General features: G+C 38.4%; 1 protein-coding gene across 4 annotated transcripts in view; it reads right to left on the reverse strand.

Moving 5' to 3' along the window:
* Positions 1–288: 288 nt before the first annotated feature.
* Positions 289–20,838, reverse strand: part of HMGN3 (high mobility group nucleosomal binding domain 3) — a 36,544-nt gene continuing 15,994 nt past the window's right edge. The window contains exons 2-7 of one of the 4 annotated variants that reach the window (XM_009242017.3): positions 15,084–15,134; positions 7,601–7,630; positions 2,646–2,696; positions 1,340–1,453; positions 1,120–1,219; positions 289–769 (exon numbers count right to left, since the gene is read on the reverse strand). In XM_009242017.3, the coding sequence (XP_009240292.1) occupies positions 756–769; positions 1,120–1,219; positions 1,340–1,453; positions 2,646–2,696; positions 7,601–7,630; positions 15,084–15,134 (360 nt within the window). In that variant the 3' untranslated portion in view covers positions 289–755. 4 annotated transcript variants of the gene reach the window in all.

A 20,838-nucleotide genomic window follows, 5' to 3' on the forward strand; every position in this document is an offset into this window, starting at 1 on the left:
CTATTTATAAGGATTTTAAAAAATTAGTGCTTTATGAAGTTTTATTATACAGTAATCATTGCTGGCCACTTCTGGTATAAAGTGAATTAGATGTAATTCTTCTACATTAGCATTCATAGATGATTTTATTAAAATAGTAACAATGTTAAAGGCCAGAAAATTAAGAAACAATCTTATTTGACTTATTGGAGATACCGCTATGGCAAGGTCTATCAAAATTCTTTATCTCTTCTGCAACAATAAAATGAAACACTCCCAAAATGCAGTAAAGATACTAAGAGTCAGGTATTCTGCAGACAAGTAAACCTTTTATTTTAAACCACAAAATAGTCAGCAGGTGGCCACAACTATCCATGTTTCATTAAAATCACGTAAAACCTAGGTACAAAAGCACCAGATTATTGCTCTAGAAAAACTGCACGAAAAATTCAAATATGCACAGTAAAAACACCACAGTATGCACAGGACTAAATTTTAAAGCAAGTGCATGGAATGCTGAATCAATCTTACACACAGCTTCCAATATTTAACTGATATTTATTTTACTTGAGGATGATGTAAATTTCCAAAAAGCATGACTATGAGACGATAAAATGTCCATCCTTATATATTTTTGTATGCCAACTAGTAGAGTCCTAAAAAATTAGCATTTACAAAATACTTGGTAAAAATAGCTTTTAAAAGTTGTCCCAAGAGATACATAAAATCAACCCCAATTTTTCATGACAATTCATTCTCCCTCGTTATCTACAGATTCAGTTTTCTGTGCCTGTGAAAAAGAAAGGAAAAAAAACATACAGTTACTACTGAAACTACTATAAGCAAAGGAAATTCCACCCACCAACACACACAGTTTTGAACATTTGTTTTCTTTTTTTTTTTCCTAGCTTTACTGCAAAACCTATTTCAACTCTGAGTGAAGAAGACAAGGCAGGAATATATTACACAAACACTTTGTTGCATTTATTGCTTCCTGCTTTTCAAACAACCACAGAAGCCTTACCTGCAAGCTCCCACTCTTCATAATGATAATTAAAAAAAAAAAAAAAAACAAAAAACAAACCACTACACTCCTAAGTGATTCTAGTCACTGCAAACATGCAGAATTTTCTACTGTACCCTTAACTCTCACTGTTTCAATCTGCCCCTTTACTGACAGTGTGCTGGGTGGGGTGCCTCTGGAGGTTGAGACATTAACAGTTGAGCGAGAGATGTGGATCTGCAATAACATTACAGGCAATAAAAAGAGACATTAAGAACGTGCTATCACCGGCTGAAGGATTGAGAAATTTCTTTAAAGACACTGATTCAATCAGTGGGAGGTATTTATGGAAAGTACCTCTTCAGCTTTAGTTTCACCATTTTCAGATGGTGCAGTACCTTCCTTTCCAGCTTCCTGCTTTTCCTCCTTCTTCCCTTTAGCACCTCTGCTAATCTTTGCTCCAGGTTCTTTCTAACAGAGGATCAAAGCACAGGGAAAGAGAATGTTAGACACGGTGTGATGATGGCTAAAATCAATCAGCCTCTGTCCAAACACAAGGTGAAGTACAACCATCACCATCATGGTGGCCTTTATGGAGACACGGGAGCCTAATTTTGCTGGGTTTCAACTGAGTTACACTGCACAAATATGAGTCTCTGTGAAAATGTAGTAACAGGTTGCACAGAAAGTCCAGTGTACTTTCTCTTCTGCGGAAAACACAATGATTCCTCTCCTGGATTTGTTCAGTGGACCTCCCCTCCAGTAAGGGGAGAAGTGGTTCTGCCATGGAGAGAAGCAGCAGCAGGACTTGGGGAAGGAGGAGGCACAGCTGGGGAAGAACCCAGCCAGGGGGTGGCTCTGCGGCTGCTTTCCAATGAAACCCCTCAAGTGGAGACATGTGGCTTGCATGACTAGAAAGCTGGGAAGGTGCCAGGAAATGAAGCCCAGATGAAGAAAAGTTCCTAATTTTAAGACCAAACAACAAAAGTGAGTTCTGTTTCTGAAATCACCTACTCACGCCACTATACACGTAAGTTTTAAACAATTCACATGGGACAATACCAAAGGGTGGAGTGCAGAAAAGCCATTTTGGATAAGTTCCCTAAGAATTCTGTACTTCAGTTTTCTCATCTGCAAAATAGGATATTTGTATCTACTTCAACAGAGTTGATGTGAGGGTCATATGAGTAAAGCAATCAACCTTATCTGCCATACTATAAGGGCCTTATAAATGCTAGTATTACCTGCTGGCATTATTATATTATTATTATTAGACCTCAGACTGGCCTGCGAAATCCAGTTAGATGAAGTCAGAAGCCCCTTCCCAAATTCCTCCCATAGTGGGGCAGTGCTGCCAGGGCCCAAACTCATCCCCGCTGCGTGCCGCATGAACCGCATGTTCACGAGGCTGCTGCCAAACCCCCTTCGGACATAAGGCTTCTCAGAGCAACATCTCTGACTTCCTGTGCCTCACTGACCAAATGGAAAACACACTCCTATTAACGCAGAAAACTGTGCTTTATGCCTTTAAGCAGGCCTGTAACAGTGGTAATGGTTTTAATTTGGATCATTAAATATGGCCTTTCCTTGAATGATTCTGAGGTAGGGAATTATAATTTATTCATTGATTAAAAAGCCAAAAGTGGGAAACAGCACTTCTTACCTTAGCAGATGTTTTTCTTGGTTTGGGTTCAGGTTTTGGTGGAGCAGGTTTCTGCAAAGATAATTTAAATTACACAAATACTGAAAAAGACAACTATCAGCACCAAAAGAAACACAAAAGGACTAACAAAGACAACTATCCATTTTGACATGGCTTTGGTCATTAAAAAGTATTTCATCCTATTTTCAGCACCAGGTAACAGCATAAAGATCTCTGCATTTCATAACTATTTTCACCTTGGGTTCACAAGGGAACTGCAGGTGAAATCGAAAAGCCGACTCCTTATTCCCTGGTCCAGAATAGCTCTCCGGGAACAGGTCTAAGCTTCTATCCCCAATGTCTGTTCTTCCTTTTATCACAGAACAGCAGCAAGAGGAATGACTCAGACCCATGGCCAAAGGACTCAATGAATTCAGTTGCACTGGCCTTCCTAACAGTCTAGAAATCACAGCACAATCACTAGCAAAGCCCAACTGGTAATGAAGACTGCTGCCTGTGAAGTACTTCAAAATCACTTCCAAATCCTTCCACTTCTGATGTAGATTTCGAGTTCTGTTGCCAAGCTTCTTCCCAATTTTATTCTCCCCAATGCCAGCTCAAGGTGAGAATCTCTTGTCTAACCAGATACGCTGGGCTCATTTGTCTCTAAAGGTTTTTATTGAGAACATAATTATAATGATAAAATGTCTACTGTTAGCTCCCAAAGTTTAAAATTTTTCACAGATATTATTAGCCAAACAGTCCCCTAGGAAACTATTTTTCTCCTGCCTCATGTGGTCCTCCTCCAGTTCCCATGAGCAGCACTTGCACACCGTGTGACCATGGACTCTCTGCCACACAATGCTTCAGCCCTGGCCAGCTTCCCAGGGGCCTGAGACCAGGTGGCACATGCGGATAACTGGGGAAAGATAACCATTTTACACCAGGAGTTTTCTGTAGATATTTTAGGGCAAATATTTCTCTCATAGAACTAGAAAAAAGTGTACAGCTCTCCTGGCACTAGAAGAATGGTTTTAAAATAGAAAACACTGGCCAGGGTCTCCCCCTATGGAGAAAAATACATGTTTCTCCCTAGTGCCTCTAGGTAATTCAGGTTCACACCGAATCTGCCCCTTTTCATCAAGGGCATAAAGTGAAATTGTAGACAGTTCGATTTCAGAAGATTGGCTGTTAGAAATGACCTTTCAAATAAAAAAAGAAAATCGAGCTTGAAAAGTTAAGAAATGTTTTTATTAATCTTCTTATCACCCTAAATCTGCAGGCCAAATACAGCAGCTTTCATGGCTCTTACATTTTCAGAATTTAAAACATTTTGTTATCCTAAGCTTTGATATACTGTATTAATATACATGTCTTCTCCATTTACAGTAAACAATTTCCTTTTATATTATTTTCCGTAGGACAGACCTTTCCCTCTGACCCAGCATTCAAGTGTTTTGATAGGACCAGGAAATGAGGTTTGGTAGTGTGTAATCCTGCTGGCCTCTGAGGAGGCTCTGTTTCAGTAGCACAGGGAAGGATCTCAGTGGAAGGTGCTTGTATTGCTGGTTTCTGGTGCTCAGGAAAAGCTTTGTTTTAAATTTTGGTTTTCATTTGACTTACAAGGTCTGTTCCCTTAACTGCCTGGAGAGTCACAACAGCAACCCCAGCTCTTAAGTCCTCCTAGTGACTGATACCTCTTCCTGATATGGTTTAGCTGTGTCCCCACTCAAATCTCATCTTGAATTGTAACTCCTACAATTCCCATGTGTCATGCGAGGAACCCAGTGGGAGGTAATTGAATTATGGGGGTGGGTCTTTCCTGCGCTGTTCTCATGATTAGTGAATGAGTCTCATGAGATCTGACGGTTTTAATAACAGGAGTTTCTCCACACAAGCTCTCTCTCTCTTTGCCTGCCACCATCCATGTAAGACATAATTTGCTCCTTTTGCCTTTCTCCATGATTGTGAGCCTTCCCCAGCCACATGGAACTGTGTAAGTCCAATTAAACCTTTTTCTTTTGTAAATTGTCCAGTCTTGGGTATGTCTTTATCAGCAGCGTGAAAATGGACTAATACAGTAAATTGGTACCAGAAGAGTGGGGCGCTGCTGAAAGATAACTGAAAATGTGGAAGTGACTTTAGAACTGGATAACAGACAGCGGTTGGAACAGTTTGGAGGGCTCAGAAGAAGACAAGAAAATGTGAGAAAGTTTGGAACTTCCTAGAGACTTGCTGAATGGCTTTGACCCTTCCTAAAGACTTGTTGAATGGCTTTAACCAAAATGCTTATAATGATATTGACAATGAAATCCAGGCAGAAGTGGTCTCAGATGGAGATGAGGAACTTGTTGAGAACTGGAGCAAAGGTGACTCTTGTTATGTTTTAGCAAAGAGACTGGCAACATTTTGCCCCTGCTCTAGAGATTTGTGGAACTTTGAACTTGAGAGAGATGATTTCGGGTATCTGGTGGAAAAAATTTCAAAGCAGAAAAGCATTCAAGAGGTGACTTGGGTGCTGTTAAAGGCATTCAGTTTTAAAAGGGAAACAGAGCAGAAAAGTTTGGAAAATGTGCAGCCTGGCAATGCGATAGAAAAGAAAATCCCATTTTCTGAGCTGAGGAGAAATTCAAGCCGGCTGCAGAAATTTGCATAAGTAATGAGGAGCCAAATGTTACGCACAAGACAATGGGAAAAATGTCTCTGGGGCACGTGAGAGACCTTTGCAGCAACCTCTCCCATTACAGGTCCAGAGGTTTAGGAGGAAAAAATGGCTTCGTGGGCCTGCCCCAGGGTCCCTCTGTTGTGTGCAGTCTAGGGACTTGGTGCCCTGTCTCCCAGCCGCTCCAGCTGTAACTAAAAGGGACTAAGGTACAGGGGCTATTGCTTCAGCGTGTGGAAGCCCCAAGCTTTGGCAGCTTCCATGTGGCGTTGAGCCTGCGAGTGTGCAGAAGTTAAGAATTGAGGTTTGGGAACCTCTGCGTAGATTTCAGAAGATGTATGGAAACACCTGGATGCCCAGGCAGATGTTGTTGCAGGGGCAGGGTTCTCATGGATAACTTCTGCTAGGACAGTACAGAAGGGCAAAGTGGGGTTGAAGCCCTCACACAGAGTCCCTACTGGGGAACTGCCTAGTGGAGCTGTGAGAAGAGGGCCACTGCCCTCCAGACCCCAGAATGGTAGATTCACTGGCAGTTTGCATCGTGTGCCTGGAAAAGCCACAGCCACTCAGTGCCAGCCTGTGAAAGCAGCCAGGAGGGAAGCTGTATCCTGAAAAGCCACAGGGGCGGAGTTACCCAAGACCACGGAAACCCATGTCCTGCATCAGCGTGACCTGGATGTAAGGAGTCAAAGATCATTTTGGAGCTTTAAGATTTGACTGCCCTGCTGGATTTCAGACTTGCATGAGGCCTGTAGCCCCTGTGTTTTAGCCAATTTCTCCCATTTGGAACGGATGTATTTACCCAATACCTGTATCCCCATTTTACCCAAGAAGTAACTAACTTGCTTTTGATTTTACAGGCTCACAGGTGGAAGGGACTTGCCTTGTCTCGGATGAGACTTTGAACTTTTGAGTTAATGCTGAAATGAGTTAAGATTTGGGGACTGTTGGGAAGGCATGATTGGTTTTGAAATGTGAGGACATGAGATTTGGGCGGGGCTGGGGGCAGAATGATATGGTTTGGCTATGTCCCCACCTAAATGTCATCTTGAATTATAACTCCCACAGCTCCCGTGTGTCATGGGAGGAACCTGGTGGGAGGTACTGAATTATGGGGCAGGTCTTTCCTGTGCTGTTCTTGTGAAAGTGAATGAGTCTCATGAGATCTGATGGTTTTAAAAATGGGAGTTTCCCTGCACAAGCGCTCTCTCTGCCTGCTGCCATCCACATAAGATGTGACTTGCTCCTCATCTTCCACTATGATTGTGAGGCTTCCCCAGCCACATGGAACTGTAAGTCCAATTAAACCTCTTTCTTTTGTAAAATGCCCAGTCTTGAGTATGTCTTTATCAGCAGTGTGAAAACAGACTAATATACTTCCTTATGAGACTCATGTGAAACACTGGCTCACCCGATCCAAACAGCTGTATTTCTGAACTTGTGAGTGGTCCTAATACCCATTTTTGCTTTGATTCCCTATATTTTACCAGGCACAGATTTGGGTTGAGAATGAAATCCATGCTTTCCTGAAGACCAAAGCAGCATGAAGCTTCTGTAATAGCTAGTATGGGGATATACTAATATAGTGTCAGCCAAAATGCCAATGCCTTTCCCTCTACCTTCTCAGTGGGAAGTCTGGGCTGCAGGAATTTTAACCAAAATCCTCCACTAGAGTCCAGCTAATCTCTCAGGAGAGCAGCAAAAGAGAAGAGCATAAGAGCCAGTAAGGAGCACAGGCTGGTGAGGAAGAGCTGAAGGATGTCCACCTAGGAGGCTCAGCCACGTCTGCCCATCTCAGCTTGCATCCTAACCCCGCAAGAATCTCCTGGCCCACAGAAGGAGACTCCAAACAGCAAAGTAGAATGATTACTGTGACAAAGATTCTTCAGGTCAGAAATGAGGCTACAGTATATGGACTCAGACAACTTTCAGAACATTCTCATACATATATTCTAAAGTATGAGTTGTGGACAGAGAATCAGAATTCTGTCCACTTCAGCACATCATAGGTAGAATCTGAAGACTGGAACTTTGCCTAATATACTACTTTTGTTTCAGAGATCTAGCAATGTCAAACAACATCCTGCTTTATATTCTTCGTAATGGGGCTGGCCACTGTTTTTCTTACACATTTGATCAAGTGAATTGCTTGGCAACACTGGTCAAATTTGCTAGATATGAGGACCCCAGGTAATTTTCAAAAAGAAAATAAGCTCATGGGAAACCATGTTAATCTTCCTTTTGCTGCTTCACTTTAGACAAAGGGAACATGTACTCATAAGAACTAACACTGAAGTGGTTCTAAGGTACTTACCGCTGACAATCTGGCAGACCGTCTTGTGGGCTACAAAGGGAATGGAAAAATATACATATTTTTTGGTGATTATACAAAACGAAGAAGCTTCCTTAGGAACTAATTTCTCATCAAAGAATATCTTGGCATTGCAGAAAATTTGACTATTTTATTATACATAAAATAATCACAGTGCCTTCTAGGCATGTATATGAAGCCTCGTTTCCTAAGACGTTTATGCTATACAGAATAGCTGAGACCAACTCTGTTTACTGGAGTAACATGCTGAGCTTTGATGGGCTATTGAGGTCAGGCAAAAATATCTACGTTGATACCACATTGCATGGGAAACATACTAATCACTTAGTTATTCATGTTAGAATATCGTTTGAGGTGCTGTGGTGGAAATTGAGATTGAACCACATGAGAAAGCTAACACACTGCCTAATTTCTATACTCAGAGAGTTAATTTATCTTAATGCCTTCCCTCTTTTTTATGCCTGAATGTTGAGAGAATTGATTTTTTGGCCTCATAGTACAATGACCAGTGCTACTTAGAAAAATGGCACTACAGGATTGTAAGTTGATAATACTTGATATTTGAATTTTAAACATGAGATTAACTGTTTACATAATTATTTGTCTCATTTACACATATTTAATTTTTGATCTTTCATTTAGTTGAAGGCTTTTATATATTTTAATGAGACCAGTTATTATTTTGGTCTAGTTTTGGAAGCATACATATGCATGCTTCCAAATATATATATATATATGTATTTATATGTATATATATTTAGTAATAAAATATATCTTACATTTTCACTCTGTTTTCAGAGTGAAAACAGAGGATCCAGGGGAAGGATGCAGAGGATAATGTTGGTCACTACTTGCCTGCTGCCAAGACTTAGCTGTAAAGTTGTTTAACAGGTTTGGGTTCTCAAGAATGTACAATAAAATCTACAGATAAAGGTTAGACAAGCACTGCAGTACTCACAGAAAAAAATATGTTTTACATTTATAAAATAGTTGCTTTGTATGATGATGATGTAAATTTGTATGCAAACACACGTGTGTGTGTCTATATGTCAATATGTTCATGTTTAAAAATGCCAACAAATTGTTTATTTGGAAAAATATTTGTCTTTATTTTTTAAAACACTGAACTAATAAAAGTAATGTCATAGAAAAAAAAAAAAATAAAAAAAAATAAAAATCTATTCTTAATATACCTTACTTTGTTGAATGACTATAACGTATGATTCCCATCACCTTCTCCACGTAAGCACAGTGAAACATATCCCAAGTCCCCTGGGCACGATGACACTCAAGAGGAAGTGTTTCTAAAAAGGGGTAGGTATACTGTTCAAATAAACGGCTTCTCCCAACTAAGGGTGTGGTGAATAAGTAAGGGAAATGAAGATCAACTTAGGCTTTATCCCGAATTAAAACCTCTACTTTTATGACAAAATCAACAGCAAGAACATTGAGGTGCTATTTAAGAGCTAGTCTTCAGTCTGACTCCAGCTCCTTAAAAATGGAACTAAAGCTTTTAAGTTAATACAAGAAGAGACTTATGCAATTGTGTAGAAACCAAAATAGCAGGAGTTCCCCATCTTGCTGCTATGTTAGAAATGAAAATGACTACAAATCTTGGCAGTTAACAAGAAAGACTTCTTTTTACCTATAACAAAACAAACACATTTATCTAGTAGTATATGTTCCAAGGATTTAACTAGAATTAAAAGTGCATTAATTTTTTCTTTAATTTCAAAGTTTAGAAAATTTACAGAGAAATTGTATAGAGATTGATCTTTTGGGGAAATCTTTTTTTCTTCAAGGATATTACAAGTTAACAGCAAATGACCCTGAAAAGAAAATCTAAATTAACAGAACTGTCCTAGGCATTTCAGCAATAACACACAAAATTGATATTCTACTTACCATCCAACCTACGGTGGCTCCCCAAGGGATTTCACATTCTAAAAGCATAACTGCCTTTTTAAAAAAAGTGCTCCAGAAATAAGTACTCCATACTTTTTGTCTATTTTATTCACTGTTCCATCTCCAGTACAGTACTGGCCAACATATAGTACAAACTCAGTATTTGCTGAATAAATTAATCCAAGCCTTTCCCTAATTCTCACTGCCTTATGCAGACTTTGCCTCATTACAACAGCTTAAATGTTTCAAATAATTTTTCCTAAGGGGGACAGCAAAAATGGTCAGTAGGAACCCATGCCATAATTATGAGGAATCATGGAATTCTTGAAGTTGGGCTAAGGTCAGTCTAGGTCAGCCAGTCAGGCCAAACTGGAAGAAATATTTCTTGCCATCTCCACATCTAAGAACTTTCTTGCTGAAAATAGCCAGAGAAGCTAAACTCATCTTTCTTTAAACTACAGAAGGAAATGAAGGGCCAGAGCCTCCATGAATACTTTTAACCCTGGGGTCTCGAAAAAAGATCAGAGCTGGACTTAAGTCCAGCTAGGAGAATGTGCTGAGAATGAAAGGCTATGCAGGTTAAGTGATTGGGTGGGATACACTCACTGCACAGAGTAAAAGCGTGTACTACTCAGCACACAGCCCTGTGAATTAGTACAGGAGGAGTGTGTGTCAGATTCTCCATAAGAACCATAGTGCCTGCTATGGTTATCAAGGGTGCATTCCTGACAGTGCACCCACAAGTCCCTGGGAACCAGAATCCAAATCCTGCAATACTTTTTCCAGCATGGTTAACTGTATTGAGTATACTGAAGGCAACATTTTCAAGTAAACTGGGCAATAAGAGAGTATCTTGTATTTTTTTAAAGTACTTTCTGAGCATAGAGGAGCAAAGAGCACCTTCCAATTACCCAACAGAGCTCAGCTTTGAAGCTTCAGTGTGGCCTCAAGGACTACCCATGTCTCACAAACTACAGCAGGCAGAACAATACCTTCCAAGATGAAAGTGGCAGTCTCCATGCTAAAGAGAGGTGAAAGAGCCTTATTTGACTCCCTCTCCACTTGATGTCAACTTATGTGCACCATGTTGGTCTTGCCTCACATTCACCTCATCTGACACATGTCTCCATACCCCCTTGCACAGGACCACCTTCTCTTATATTTCTATGGCTCCAATATGTAGCAGGGGCCCTCAATAAGTGTTGAGATGAACAGAAGGGGTAAGCACCAGAAACATACAGCAACTGTGAACCTGTAGGGAGGGGAAGAAGTCCTAGAGCCACTACTCAGTTACTCTTTAGTTTGGGGCCTGAAAAGGGGCCAAACATGTTAGCCATTACTCAAAACTGCCTCCCTACCTGCCATCTAGTTGTCTTGAATAAAATCTCCATGAAGTGAGGCAAAATCATGTGAAAAGTTCCCCAGCTGCGACACTGTTGTTCCTCTCCACGTGAACACCTGAACATGCCGAATAGACTAAGTGATGCCAGACAGCTCTTTGGGATTTCCAGAGACATTCCAATCTAAGCACTGCTCTACAGGGACTAACAGCTGTTCTGATCCAAAGGACTTAATACCTTTTAAAAATTCAGGTCCAGTACAGGAGTTCCAAAATAAAAAGCCTAGGAAATTAATGCAAAAAAAAAAAAAAAAGCCTAAGCTGTCTAAACCAGCCAGTCCCTAAAAATCCTATCTTCTATTATAAAATCATTTTATGACTTGCTACGTACAATTTCCCAGCTCTTCTTTCTATGCCATTAAAAAAGACTTTTCTTACATTTTCTTTACCAGTAGCCATCATAAGAGATTTTCGTTTTTACTGCAAACAGTGGAGGCTGAAATGAACCTTTCACTCACAGTCAGCAGTACTGATTATGCATAAAGGTATGGACACCTTCCTGGAAAGTTCCATCAGCTTTCACAGCCTTAAAATCTGTAAACTATTGGACTATATTTATTGGATATGAAATAGATTAGACTGCTATTTTTTCCTTTTTAAAACACTAACATGTGAAGTACTCATTTGAGACTCAGATTGTTGGGTAGGACTACTAGGGGAACAAAAAGCTATTAAGAATTTCTCTTGTTTTTTTTTTTTTTTAAATTGTGAATCCTCAGGAAAACTGGTCCAGAGACTGCTCCTCAGCACTTCTCTGACATTTGCTATTTCCCTTCCTTGCTTTGTTTTCCTTAATTGCCAATACCCAATTATTTTACTAGCTCTCAGGGAGGGAAGGAGGGCTTTTAGAATGAAAAGTCATCATTGATAAATATGACAAACAGATATGACAAATGTGAGGGTTTGTCACTATGGTATATAGGTGCTGGTCACAATGGAATTGTCCCATAGGCATCATCCCATAGGCATGATCATCCTTTAGGTTGGAGAAAATTCTGGTGAAGCCTGTTCTGAAAGACATGAAATCTTCTACTTTAATATCCTGGTTGCAAAAGCAACATAGAAGTCTAATCTCCCAATGACAAAGTACACAGGGATAGCTAGATTCAACAGAATCACTGCACTTTGCTGGATACTGCTTGAAACGCATGGACTATTCCTTTGGAATGTGGGAGTATTTTTATTTTTGAGATGTTTTTGCTCCTGAGGCTGACCATGTACCTCCAAGCAAAACCCAAAAGTCAAGTTGCTTTTAATTCTAAAAAAAAAAAAAAGCCTAAAAAGAAATTGCCTTTTTTTCAAAACTGGGAAGTAGAAAAGTTTGTACCTCAGAGCCTTGGCTGGGAATAGACAAGACAGAAAAATGGATACTGGATTACCAGATTTTTAGGACTGCCATAAAAGGGCCATAGGGATAGCGGATTTTGGAGCAGGAGATGCAGATATCGTTCCTGGTTCTGCTATTTACAAGTTCTAACACCCAGGGAAAATCATGTTTCTCTGAGAACTTTGCTCTAGTTAAAATAGGGATAACATCTGTCAATCTGTCCTCAAAAATAGCACTTCTCTGACATTCACTATTCTCCTTCCTTTGTTTTTCTTCATAGCTAATATTCAATCATTTTATTTTACTCTCTCTCCCACTAAAAGGAAGCTCCATGAAAGCAGGGATTTTTGCTTCTTTTGTTCACTGTGGGATCTGGAGAGCTTAGAACAGTGCTTGGCACATTATAGGTGCTTATACATTTTTGTTGAGGAATAATCTGCCTTCCTCTCATTTTAGATTTACTATATGGACCAGACAAAATAATGGATGTAAAAGGGTTTGTAACTGTTGATTGTAATGATTATAATGTATTATTTTGGTTATTTACCGTCCAAGTCCCCTGAAGTACTATCTTCTGCACAATGCCTTCTAATATGGCAGTGGAAGAGGATTTCCAAAAGACAATCCGCCTTAGTAACTGTTATCTATTCACTGAAGTCAAGATGGTGCATATTCAATGACATAACTGGAAAATTCAGTCAATCCAGTGGGGAAAAAAAAAAAATAAATCAATCAATACACTGACAGTTTTCACCCAAAACCATCAGCAAACTAACTGACCTTTTCACTTTTTAAATAACTGTGTTGATGTCCTGAAGACATTATCATGAGTTTTAATCTGGTCTTGGCTTAAATGACAGGTAGAGCCTTGTCTAGAAACCATTTCTATTAACAACAAAAAATACATAAAATATATAGAAATAATATAAAATAAAATATAACAATTAAAAATAAAAACATAATAAAAAAATTAGCCAGGTGTGGTAGCATGCACCTACAGTCCCAGCTACTTGGAGGCTGAGATGGGAGAATCACTTGAGCCAGGGAGATAGAGACTGCAGTGAGCTATGATCTTGCCACCTCACCCACTCCAGCCTGGATGACAGAGTGAGATGCTATCTCAAAAAATAAAATAAAATAAAATAATATGTATAAGACAGCTGTACAAGCAAAACCACACATATATCCTTTATATATACATTCTCACAAACTTGATTTGCTTTTGGTGTAGTGGAATTGGGAAGACAATCAAAGATTACTGGGTGCCATGGTGTTTCTAGGTTTTTTGACTGACAAATCAATTTAAATGCCAGTCCCTAAGGAAAAACCCAAATGCTTTTGTTTTGGTGTCCAAATCTTAAAAACATTAAGGTTAGTTATACTTAGCCAACTGTTCTAAAAATCACATTTTTGCCATTTCCCAAGAAAATTCAAGCATTTATCATTTTTTGGTTGGTTCTCGCATGTGTGTGATGACTCTGCTTTGGATAACAAACTTCATGATTATTCCAAACTCTGTCAAACAGTGAATGCTAGGTACATGGATGATGGGGACAGACTGTTTTGTTTTGCTTTTAAATTATTTCTTTATAGGTTTGTTTAAGATCTTCCACTTGGCAGAATGAATTTCCTTGTACAAATCTTGTGCAGGGGTTTTGGTATCACGATAAACTCCTCTGAATTATTAACCACATTATGAATCACCCAATCAAAGAACCTGTAACTAGACACTGTTTTTATCTCACTCATGACCCCTTTTAGTTGATAAGTTCAAGGGTAACAGCTGCAGTTTTCCACCTATTCTAAAGCCCTGTGCAAAGGGAATGGCTGTCATCAAAGTTATATCTCTTTTCCTACTGTTCAGCCCATCTTTTTTTAGAGGTTCATAATAATAACTGTGGATGGTCAAATCCAAGAATCTCTTCCAAGTTTCTAGACTTTTGGGGGTTTCTGAATTTTAATACAAAACATCTTTGAATCATTGCCTAATTAATTATCCCAATATCCTCAGTGTTCCCAATTTTAAAAAAAGTTTTAATATTTTGACATATTGTGTATCCCTCTATAGTTCTTTTTTTTTTTTTTTAAGAGTCTCTCTTGTTCTTTCGCCCAGGCTGGAGTGCAGTGGCGTGATCTCGGCTCACTGCAACCTCCACCTCCCGGGTTCACGCCATTCTCCTGCCTTCAGCCTCCCGAGTAGCTGGGACTAGCCCACCACCACGCCTGGCTAACTTTTTATATTTTTAGTAGAGATGGGGTTTCACCGTGTTAGCCAGGATGGTCTCTATCTCCTGACCTTGTGATCCGCCCGCCTCGGCCTCCCAAAATGCTGGGATTACAGGCGTGAGCCACTGCGCCCAGCCTATAGTTTTTGATTTTAGAGATGATCCTTCTCAGGCAAAATATTCAGAACCTAAAAAGTGATTTATAATCTACTCATTGGAGCATAGAATTTATGAGATCAACAGTCTTTCATTTCCTTGCTGTGAAAGGCAGACTTTGTTCTCCTTGATGAATTTACCTATTATCTTACTCTTTGCCCAGAAGAAATTCTCAGTATCTGCTTTAACGGAAAGCAGGGCTGACGGGTAGAAACATAAACAACACAGTAAGTGGAAAATGCCTCATCAATATACCCAACTGAAATACACCTAGGCCAAGCGAGACTACATATAGACACTTATCACTGTTTTATGTAGTCTTAACAACCTTGTTCATTCATATTAAACTTTGTTCATACAATTGTCCACATTTCATTCAGATGCAGACAATCCTAACAATATTAAACAGTTCAATGTAAATAATTAAATATAGGATGTCAAAGATATACTTACCTCCTGTTTAGTTACTTTGGATCCATCTTTGTCCTCTGTATTCTCTGGAGACTAGAAAGAAAATATTTCAGTGAATTGTATTTAAATTGGAAAACACACATTAGAAAAATGTTTTTAAAAAGTTATCTCATTCCCAGGACAAGACAAGCCAACAGATTTTTTTGCAGAGAAAAAGTAAATTACAACAGGGTATGTCTTTTACACACCTACGTGCATGCACGCACACACACGATAGATAGCTGCATAACTGCTCGACTTTTAAAGCAGAAATGGTGAAAGAACGATGTGATTCCCTGTTCTCAATGTGCATTCACCCTAAGCGACTTCCATTTATCTTTGATGATTCCAGTTAAAGAACAGGGGCCAGAGATCAGTGGCAGGAATGCCTGGGAGCCACCCTCTTGTTCCATTTGCTTGTTCCAGTCACTCCATTCCTTTAAGATAAGGGCAGGATGCTGGTAAAGCCCAGGCCAACCACAAAAGCACATTTTCATCCCATCCTTGCCTAGCCTTGATTTCTAGCCCATTTCTTGATATGAACTGACAAATTTATCATAGATTACTATTTTTCCATTATCAACTCCAGCATCTCTACTAAACTCCCAGCCTTGGCATGACAGCGAGGCTACGTGCCACCCCCAGCTGATTTATTTCCAGGTTTTGATCCATCCCCTGGGGCAGCACCTGCCTCCTCTTGTGACAGCTCAAAACTGACTCCTTTACAGGATGTGTATACTATGGGAAAAACATATCTTATATTTTCTTTATATTTTAAAGTAAAATATACTTTGGATTTATTGGACACTGCACATGTCCCAATATTTTTTATTGGCAAAGAGTTATTAAATAATATTAAAACAATTAAACTACTTAGAAAACTAGACTATGTAACATTTTAAAACTACATAAAGTTAGAAAGTGAATACTCAGTCTCTACTGCACAAATAGGCTGCTGATCTGAATAGAGCTCCTGTTAGAAAAAAATACAAATAGCAAACTGACATTTGACACAATGTTTGGCTCAGCAAAATAAAACAGCTATGTGGTAATGCCTCATCTGATAAAATGAGAACAAAATTCAAGAGATCATAAAACCCACTGTTTGAGGCTAGTGACACTGTAAATTAATATAATTGTTTCAAAGAACAACTTGGCAATATGAAAAAGACACAGAGGACTAATATGATGACCTAGTAATTTCAATTTTGGAACCTGGACTCAAAAAAGAAACTCTTTGTAAAAATATGGTTTTATTTGTACTATTTCCAATATGGAATAAGTGGAAGCAACTCACGTTTCAGTAAATAATAGAGAAATGATTAAGTAAACTATTACTTATTTACATATTTATGTAACAGTGAATGGAATTAAAAAGTTAGGCGATGTAAATACATGAAAAGTCCACATAAAATAATGCTAAATTCAAAAACTTAGGTCATAAAAATGTATGCAAAACAAAGGTCCTAAGTATACATAAAAGTCTTTAGGAAAGATAAAAGCTTTTCTTCAAGGCAAAGGACCCAGTGACCTTTCTCTATTCCCTAGAGCTGCCCGTTACCCACAGCCTATCATATGTCCTCTCTCCAGAACCTCCCATGTCATGGATTTCTCTCTTGTTTCCAAATTAACCATCTCCCCTCCTCCGTGGAACCTTCTCAATTATGAAGAAACAGTTTTCTCTTTTTTGTACCCCACTCTCTTGCACAGGAATATTTCATTTATAGATCTTGTGTTAATCAGTCAGTTGTGGTAGAGATGGCAAAATCTTAGTCTGAGCATATGAAGATAATTCCTAGGTGGACCACTGGTTTTTGCTCACTTCCATGGCTACAAACTCAACCCTTCTGGCCACACAACAGACCCTTGGTTGTCTAGGAGTGCTGGGCTTTTATTCAGACCTGCCAGGTCACTCAGTAGATTTCAGTCTAGGGTACTCTCTACCTATAATTGATAGGCAGTTAAAGCAGCAGTACATAGCTATTATAAGAAAAACTGATGTTAATGACATTTTCATATTTTTCTATGCAGTGGATTAGTGACAGGCAATATGATGGAGTTCAATCTCTAAACACCGACCTAATAATGTTTGTATGGGATGCAAATTATTCAAAAAAGAGAAACTTGGAAAGGCACTGCATGAAAAAAGCAGGTACACTGAAAATGTGAATGCCTTCAAGATGAATGAACATAAGGCTCTGGATGTAAAGAGCTAGCAAAGCTCGTTTCTCTGGCAATCTCCCACAATGGCTTTCTATTAGCAAGCATTTAATACATCTGCAGTCAGGAACAATCAATCTTTACCGGGGATCAGTGTGATACAACGGTATGAATGCAGGATGTGAGCTCAAGACACTTGGTTTGAATCTTGGCTCTATACCTAGAGGCTGTATGATCTGGGACAGTGACTTGATCACAGTGGCTCAGTCTCCTTCATCCATGAATGATAGATGATAATGACAGCTAACTCAAAGGGTACTGCTTATGATCAAGTGAGATACTGGAGAAAGCATTTCATAAACTGTACATTGTTATACAGAGGTTATGCAATAAAAAAGATCTTTAGTCTTCTAAATTATACAGTATGAAACTATATTCAACAGAGCCTTAAAGTTGAGCACATTTCCTTACATCCAGATTCCCTGCAAACTGGTTATCTGTTTTTGTTGCACAGAGTAACAGGTAGACTATTTTGGAAAGACCTACCATTATAAGCTGTCTTATCACATAACCCTCTCCATCAATTAACACTAAGCCACAGGCCGGAGACAGGAAGGAAGAGAGCATGGTTTTAAGGGATTAAAACAGAAACCCAAAGCTTTTTGCGCCAAGGGATTGCGAGGAATAAAAACATAGAAAGGAGAGAAACAAAAGGCTGGGGGTGGATATAGGGGATCTCAGATGTACTTCAACCTTCTGGCAGGTGGATGTGAAAGATGAGGAGAGTTAGATGGGATGCAGGGACTGCCAAGGCAAAGGGGGCTCTTGCCCCACTCTCCAGGACACAACAGGCTTACACTAATCCAGTTTGAACCAAGAATGGTCAAGAGGGCCCAAATCATGGTCAAATAAAAAGGTCTCATGCACATATCCATCTCTGCAAGAGATGTTTTAACTTTTTCTTGTTAGTTTCTCGTGCCTTTTAAGGAAGCTGCTTATTTGAGGATACTCCTGTATGCTCTCACCCTGTACCAGCCCTAGGCTTTGTTTCTTATCCCTTCTGGCACACCCCAAGAAGGAAAACAATGGGGAGTGGGGAGGGAAGGAATGCTTGCTCAATCAGATTTTAAGACTTAAAAATAATAAACAATATAGGTAACTAACACTTACACAACAATATGATACTTAAAAGAGACGCCAAAAACTCAAGGATACAGAAAGCATGAAAATAAAAGGATGTTGAAAAAATACATACTTAGCTAAAATTAATTAAAAAGTAGAAACAACCTAAATATATGTCTTCAGAAGGCTATATACCATGTGGTATATAATAAAATAATATGTAACAGTGAACACAAATGAACTACCGGTATGCACATCAACAGAGATGAATCTCACAAATGTAATGTTGGGCAAAAAAGGGAAGTCATGGCACGATTTTAAATAAAGTTTGAAAATACAAATACAAGAAAAGTCTATAAAGAAAAGCATAACAAATGATAACTGCAAAATCATGACTGAGGTTACCTTTTGCTGGGGAAAGGGAGGGTAATTTGACTGGGAAAGACAAAGTCATTGGTAAGAGTTATATTTCTTAAGCTAGATGGTGGTTTATTATTATGTAAATAATATTTATTTAGATACTACGTATGTATGTATATTTTACATTAAAATGTTTTTGAGTCATACAAAATAGAAATTTTGAGGCTAATAAAAGCAGGCTCATTGAAATAAAAAACTCAAAACATGGATAAACTCTAGACCAGACACAGTAGGAACTGCCATAGACTGCTGAGGAATTAAGAATGCAACAAAGAACAACAAAAGGATGAACAAAAGAGAGGTTAGGTGATGTGGTTAATTGAGAAGCTCCACAACTATCTAATAGGCATTTCAGAAGCAGAGAAAGAGGTATCAGTAGGAAGGCAAAGATATAATGACTATTTTCCCAAAGTAAAGTCTTGACTCCCCAGATTGAACACTCACACCAAGGAACAAACTGAAAACAAAACAAAACAAAACAAACAAAATAATACAACAGGACATATTGTAATAAAACTACAAAGCATCAAGGAAAATGATAAAAATCCGTAAAGTTATCAGAGTTAAGACAGATTACCTATAAAGAATTACTTCTCCAACAACAAATACAAATGTATGAAAATATAGAGTACTATTCAAGGAGTTGAGGAAAACTGTCAACCTAGAATTCTATACCTAGCTATCATTCAAGAGTGATGGCAAAATAAAGCCATTTCAGAATACAAACATAAAGAGAGTTCACTTCCAACAAAGTATTTCTTTCAACAAGAATCTATTACTAAAGGATCAAATTTAGTAGTAAGAAAAACAAATCTAGAAGGAAGGAAAACTATGTAAGAAAAAAATGTAAAAAAAAACTAATAAATTTAATTAACCACTAATTGTAAACAACATTACCTATTATGTTTTTAAGTTTCAACAGAAATTCTAGAGCAGTTCTTTCCTACAGAAATACAACATATAATTTTAGATTTTCTAACTGCCACATTAAAAAAGCACAAAAACAGGTAAAATTAATTTTAATATTTTATTTAACTGAATATATCTAAAACTATTATTTCACTCTGTAATTAATGCAAAAAAAGATTAATGAGATATTTCACAGACTTTTTTGTACTAAATCTTTAAAATCTGGTGTTCATTTTATACTTAGAGCACATCTTTATTCAAATGTTAAATTTTTATCGGAACATCTAATCTGTATTTAGAATTCATAAAATTTATAGTAGTTTCACCCAGGTTGTTCCAAACATTTATAATTCACCAATCGCTGATTCTAATATCAGTTTTTAAACTTAAGTTGATTAAAATTAAATAACAAATTCAGCTCCTCATTCTTAAGTGTTTAATAAACTCATGCAGATAATGGCTACCATATAGCACAGCTTTAGACAATAACAATCATGAAAGATAGAAGTGGGGTCGGTAGATAAGAAGTTAAAGGATACTATGGTCCTAGTTTTGTTCTGGAGGATGATACAGATACAGATTAATTTTAGACTTTGTTAAAATAAAATTTAAAGTTACCATTAAAAAATGTAAGAACAGAAATAGGATCTATAAACTTCCAAATCAGGAGGGGTGGAATAAAACCTATTTACCAACAAAAAGCAGGAAAGTAAAGAACAAAGGAAAACAAAGAATAGAAAACATAAAAAGTCCAAATATATCAGCAATCACAATATACCTAGACATAGTATACCCTTCCATTATAATGTCAAGTGACAGAGGGAAGAAACAGAGTAATACATGTATAGCACTACATTTCTACAAATTTCCTTTTTTGTTTTTTTGAGACGAAGTCTCACTCTGTCACCCAGGCTGGAGTGCAATGGCGCGATCTCGGCTCACTGCAACCTCCACCTCCTGGGTTCAAGCGATTCTCCTGCCTCAGCCTCCAGAGTAGCTGGGATTACAGGTGCGTGCCACCACACCTGGCTAATTTTTGTATTTTTAGTAGAGATGGGGTTTCATCATGTTGGTCAGGCTGGTCTTGAACTCCTGACCTCAGGTGATCCACCCACTTCGGCCTCCCAAAGTGTTGAGATTACAGGTG

Source organism: Pongo abelii, chromosome 5, assembly GCF_028885655.2.
Source record: "Pongo abelii isolate AG06213 chromosome 5, NHGRI_mPonAbe1-v2.0_pri, whole genome shotgun sequence".
Lineage (NCBI taxonomy): Eukaryota > Metazoa > Chordata > Mammalia > Primates > Hominidae > Pongo > Pongo abelii.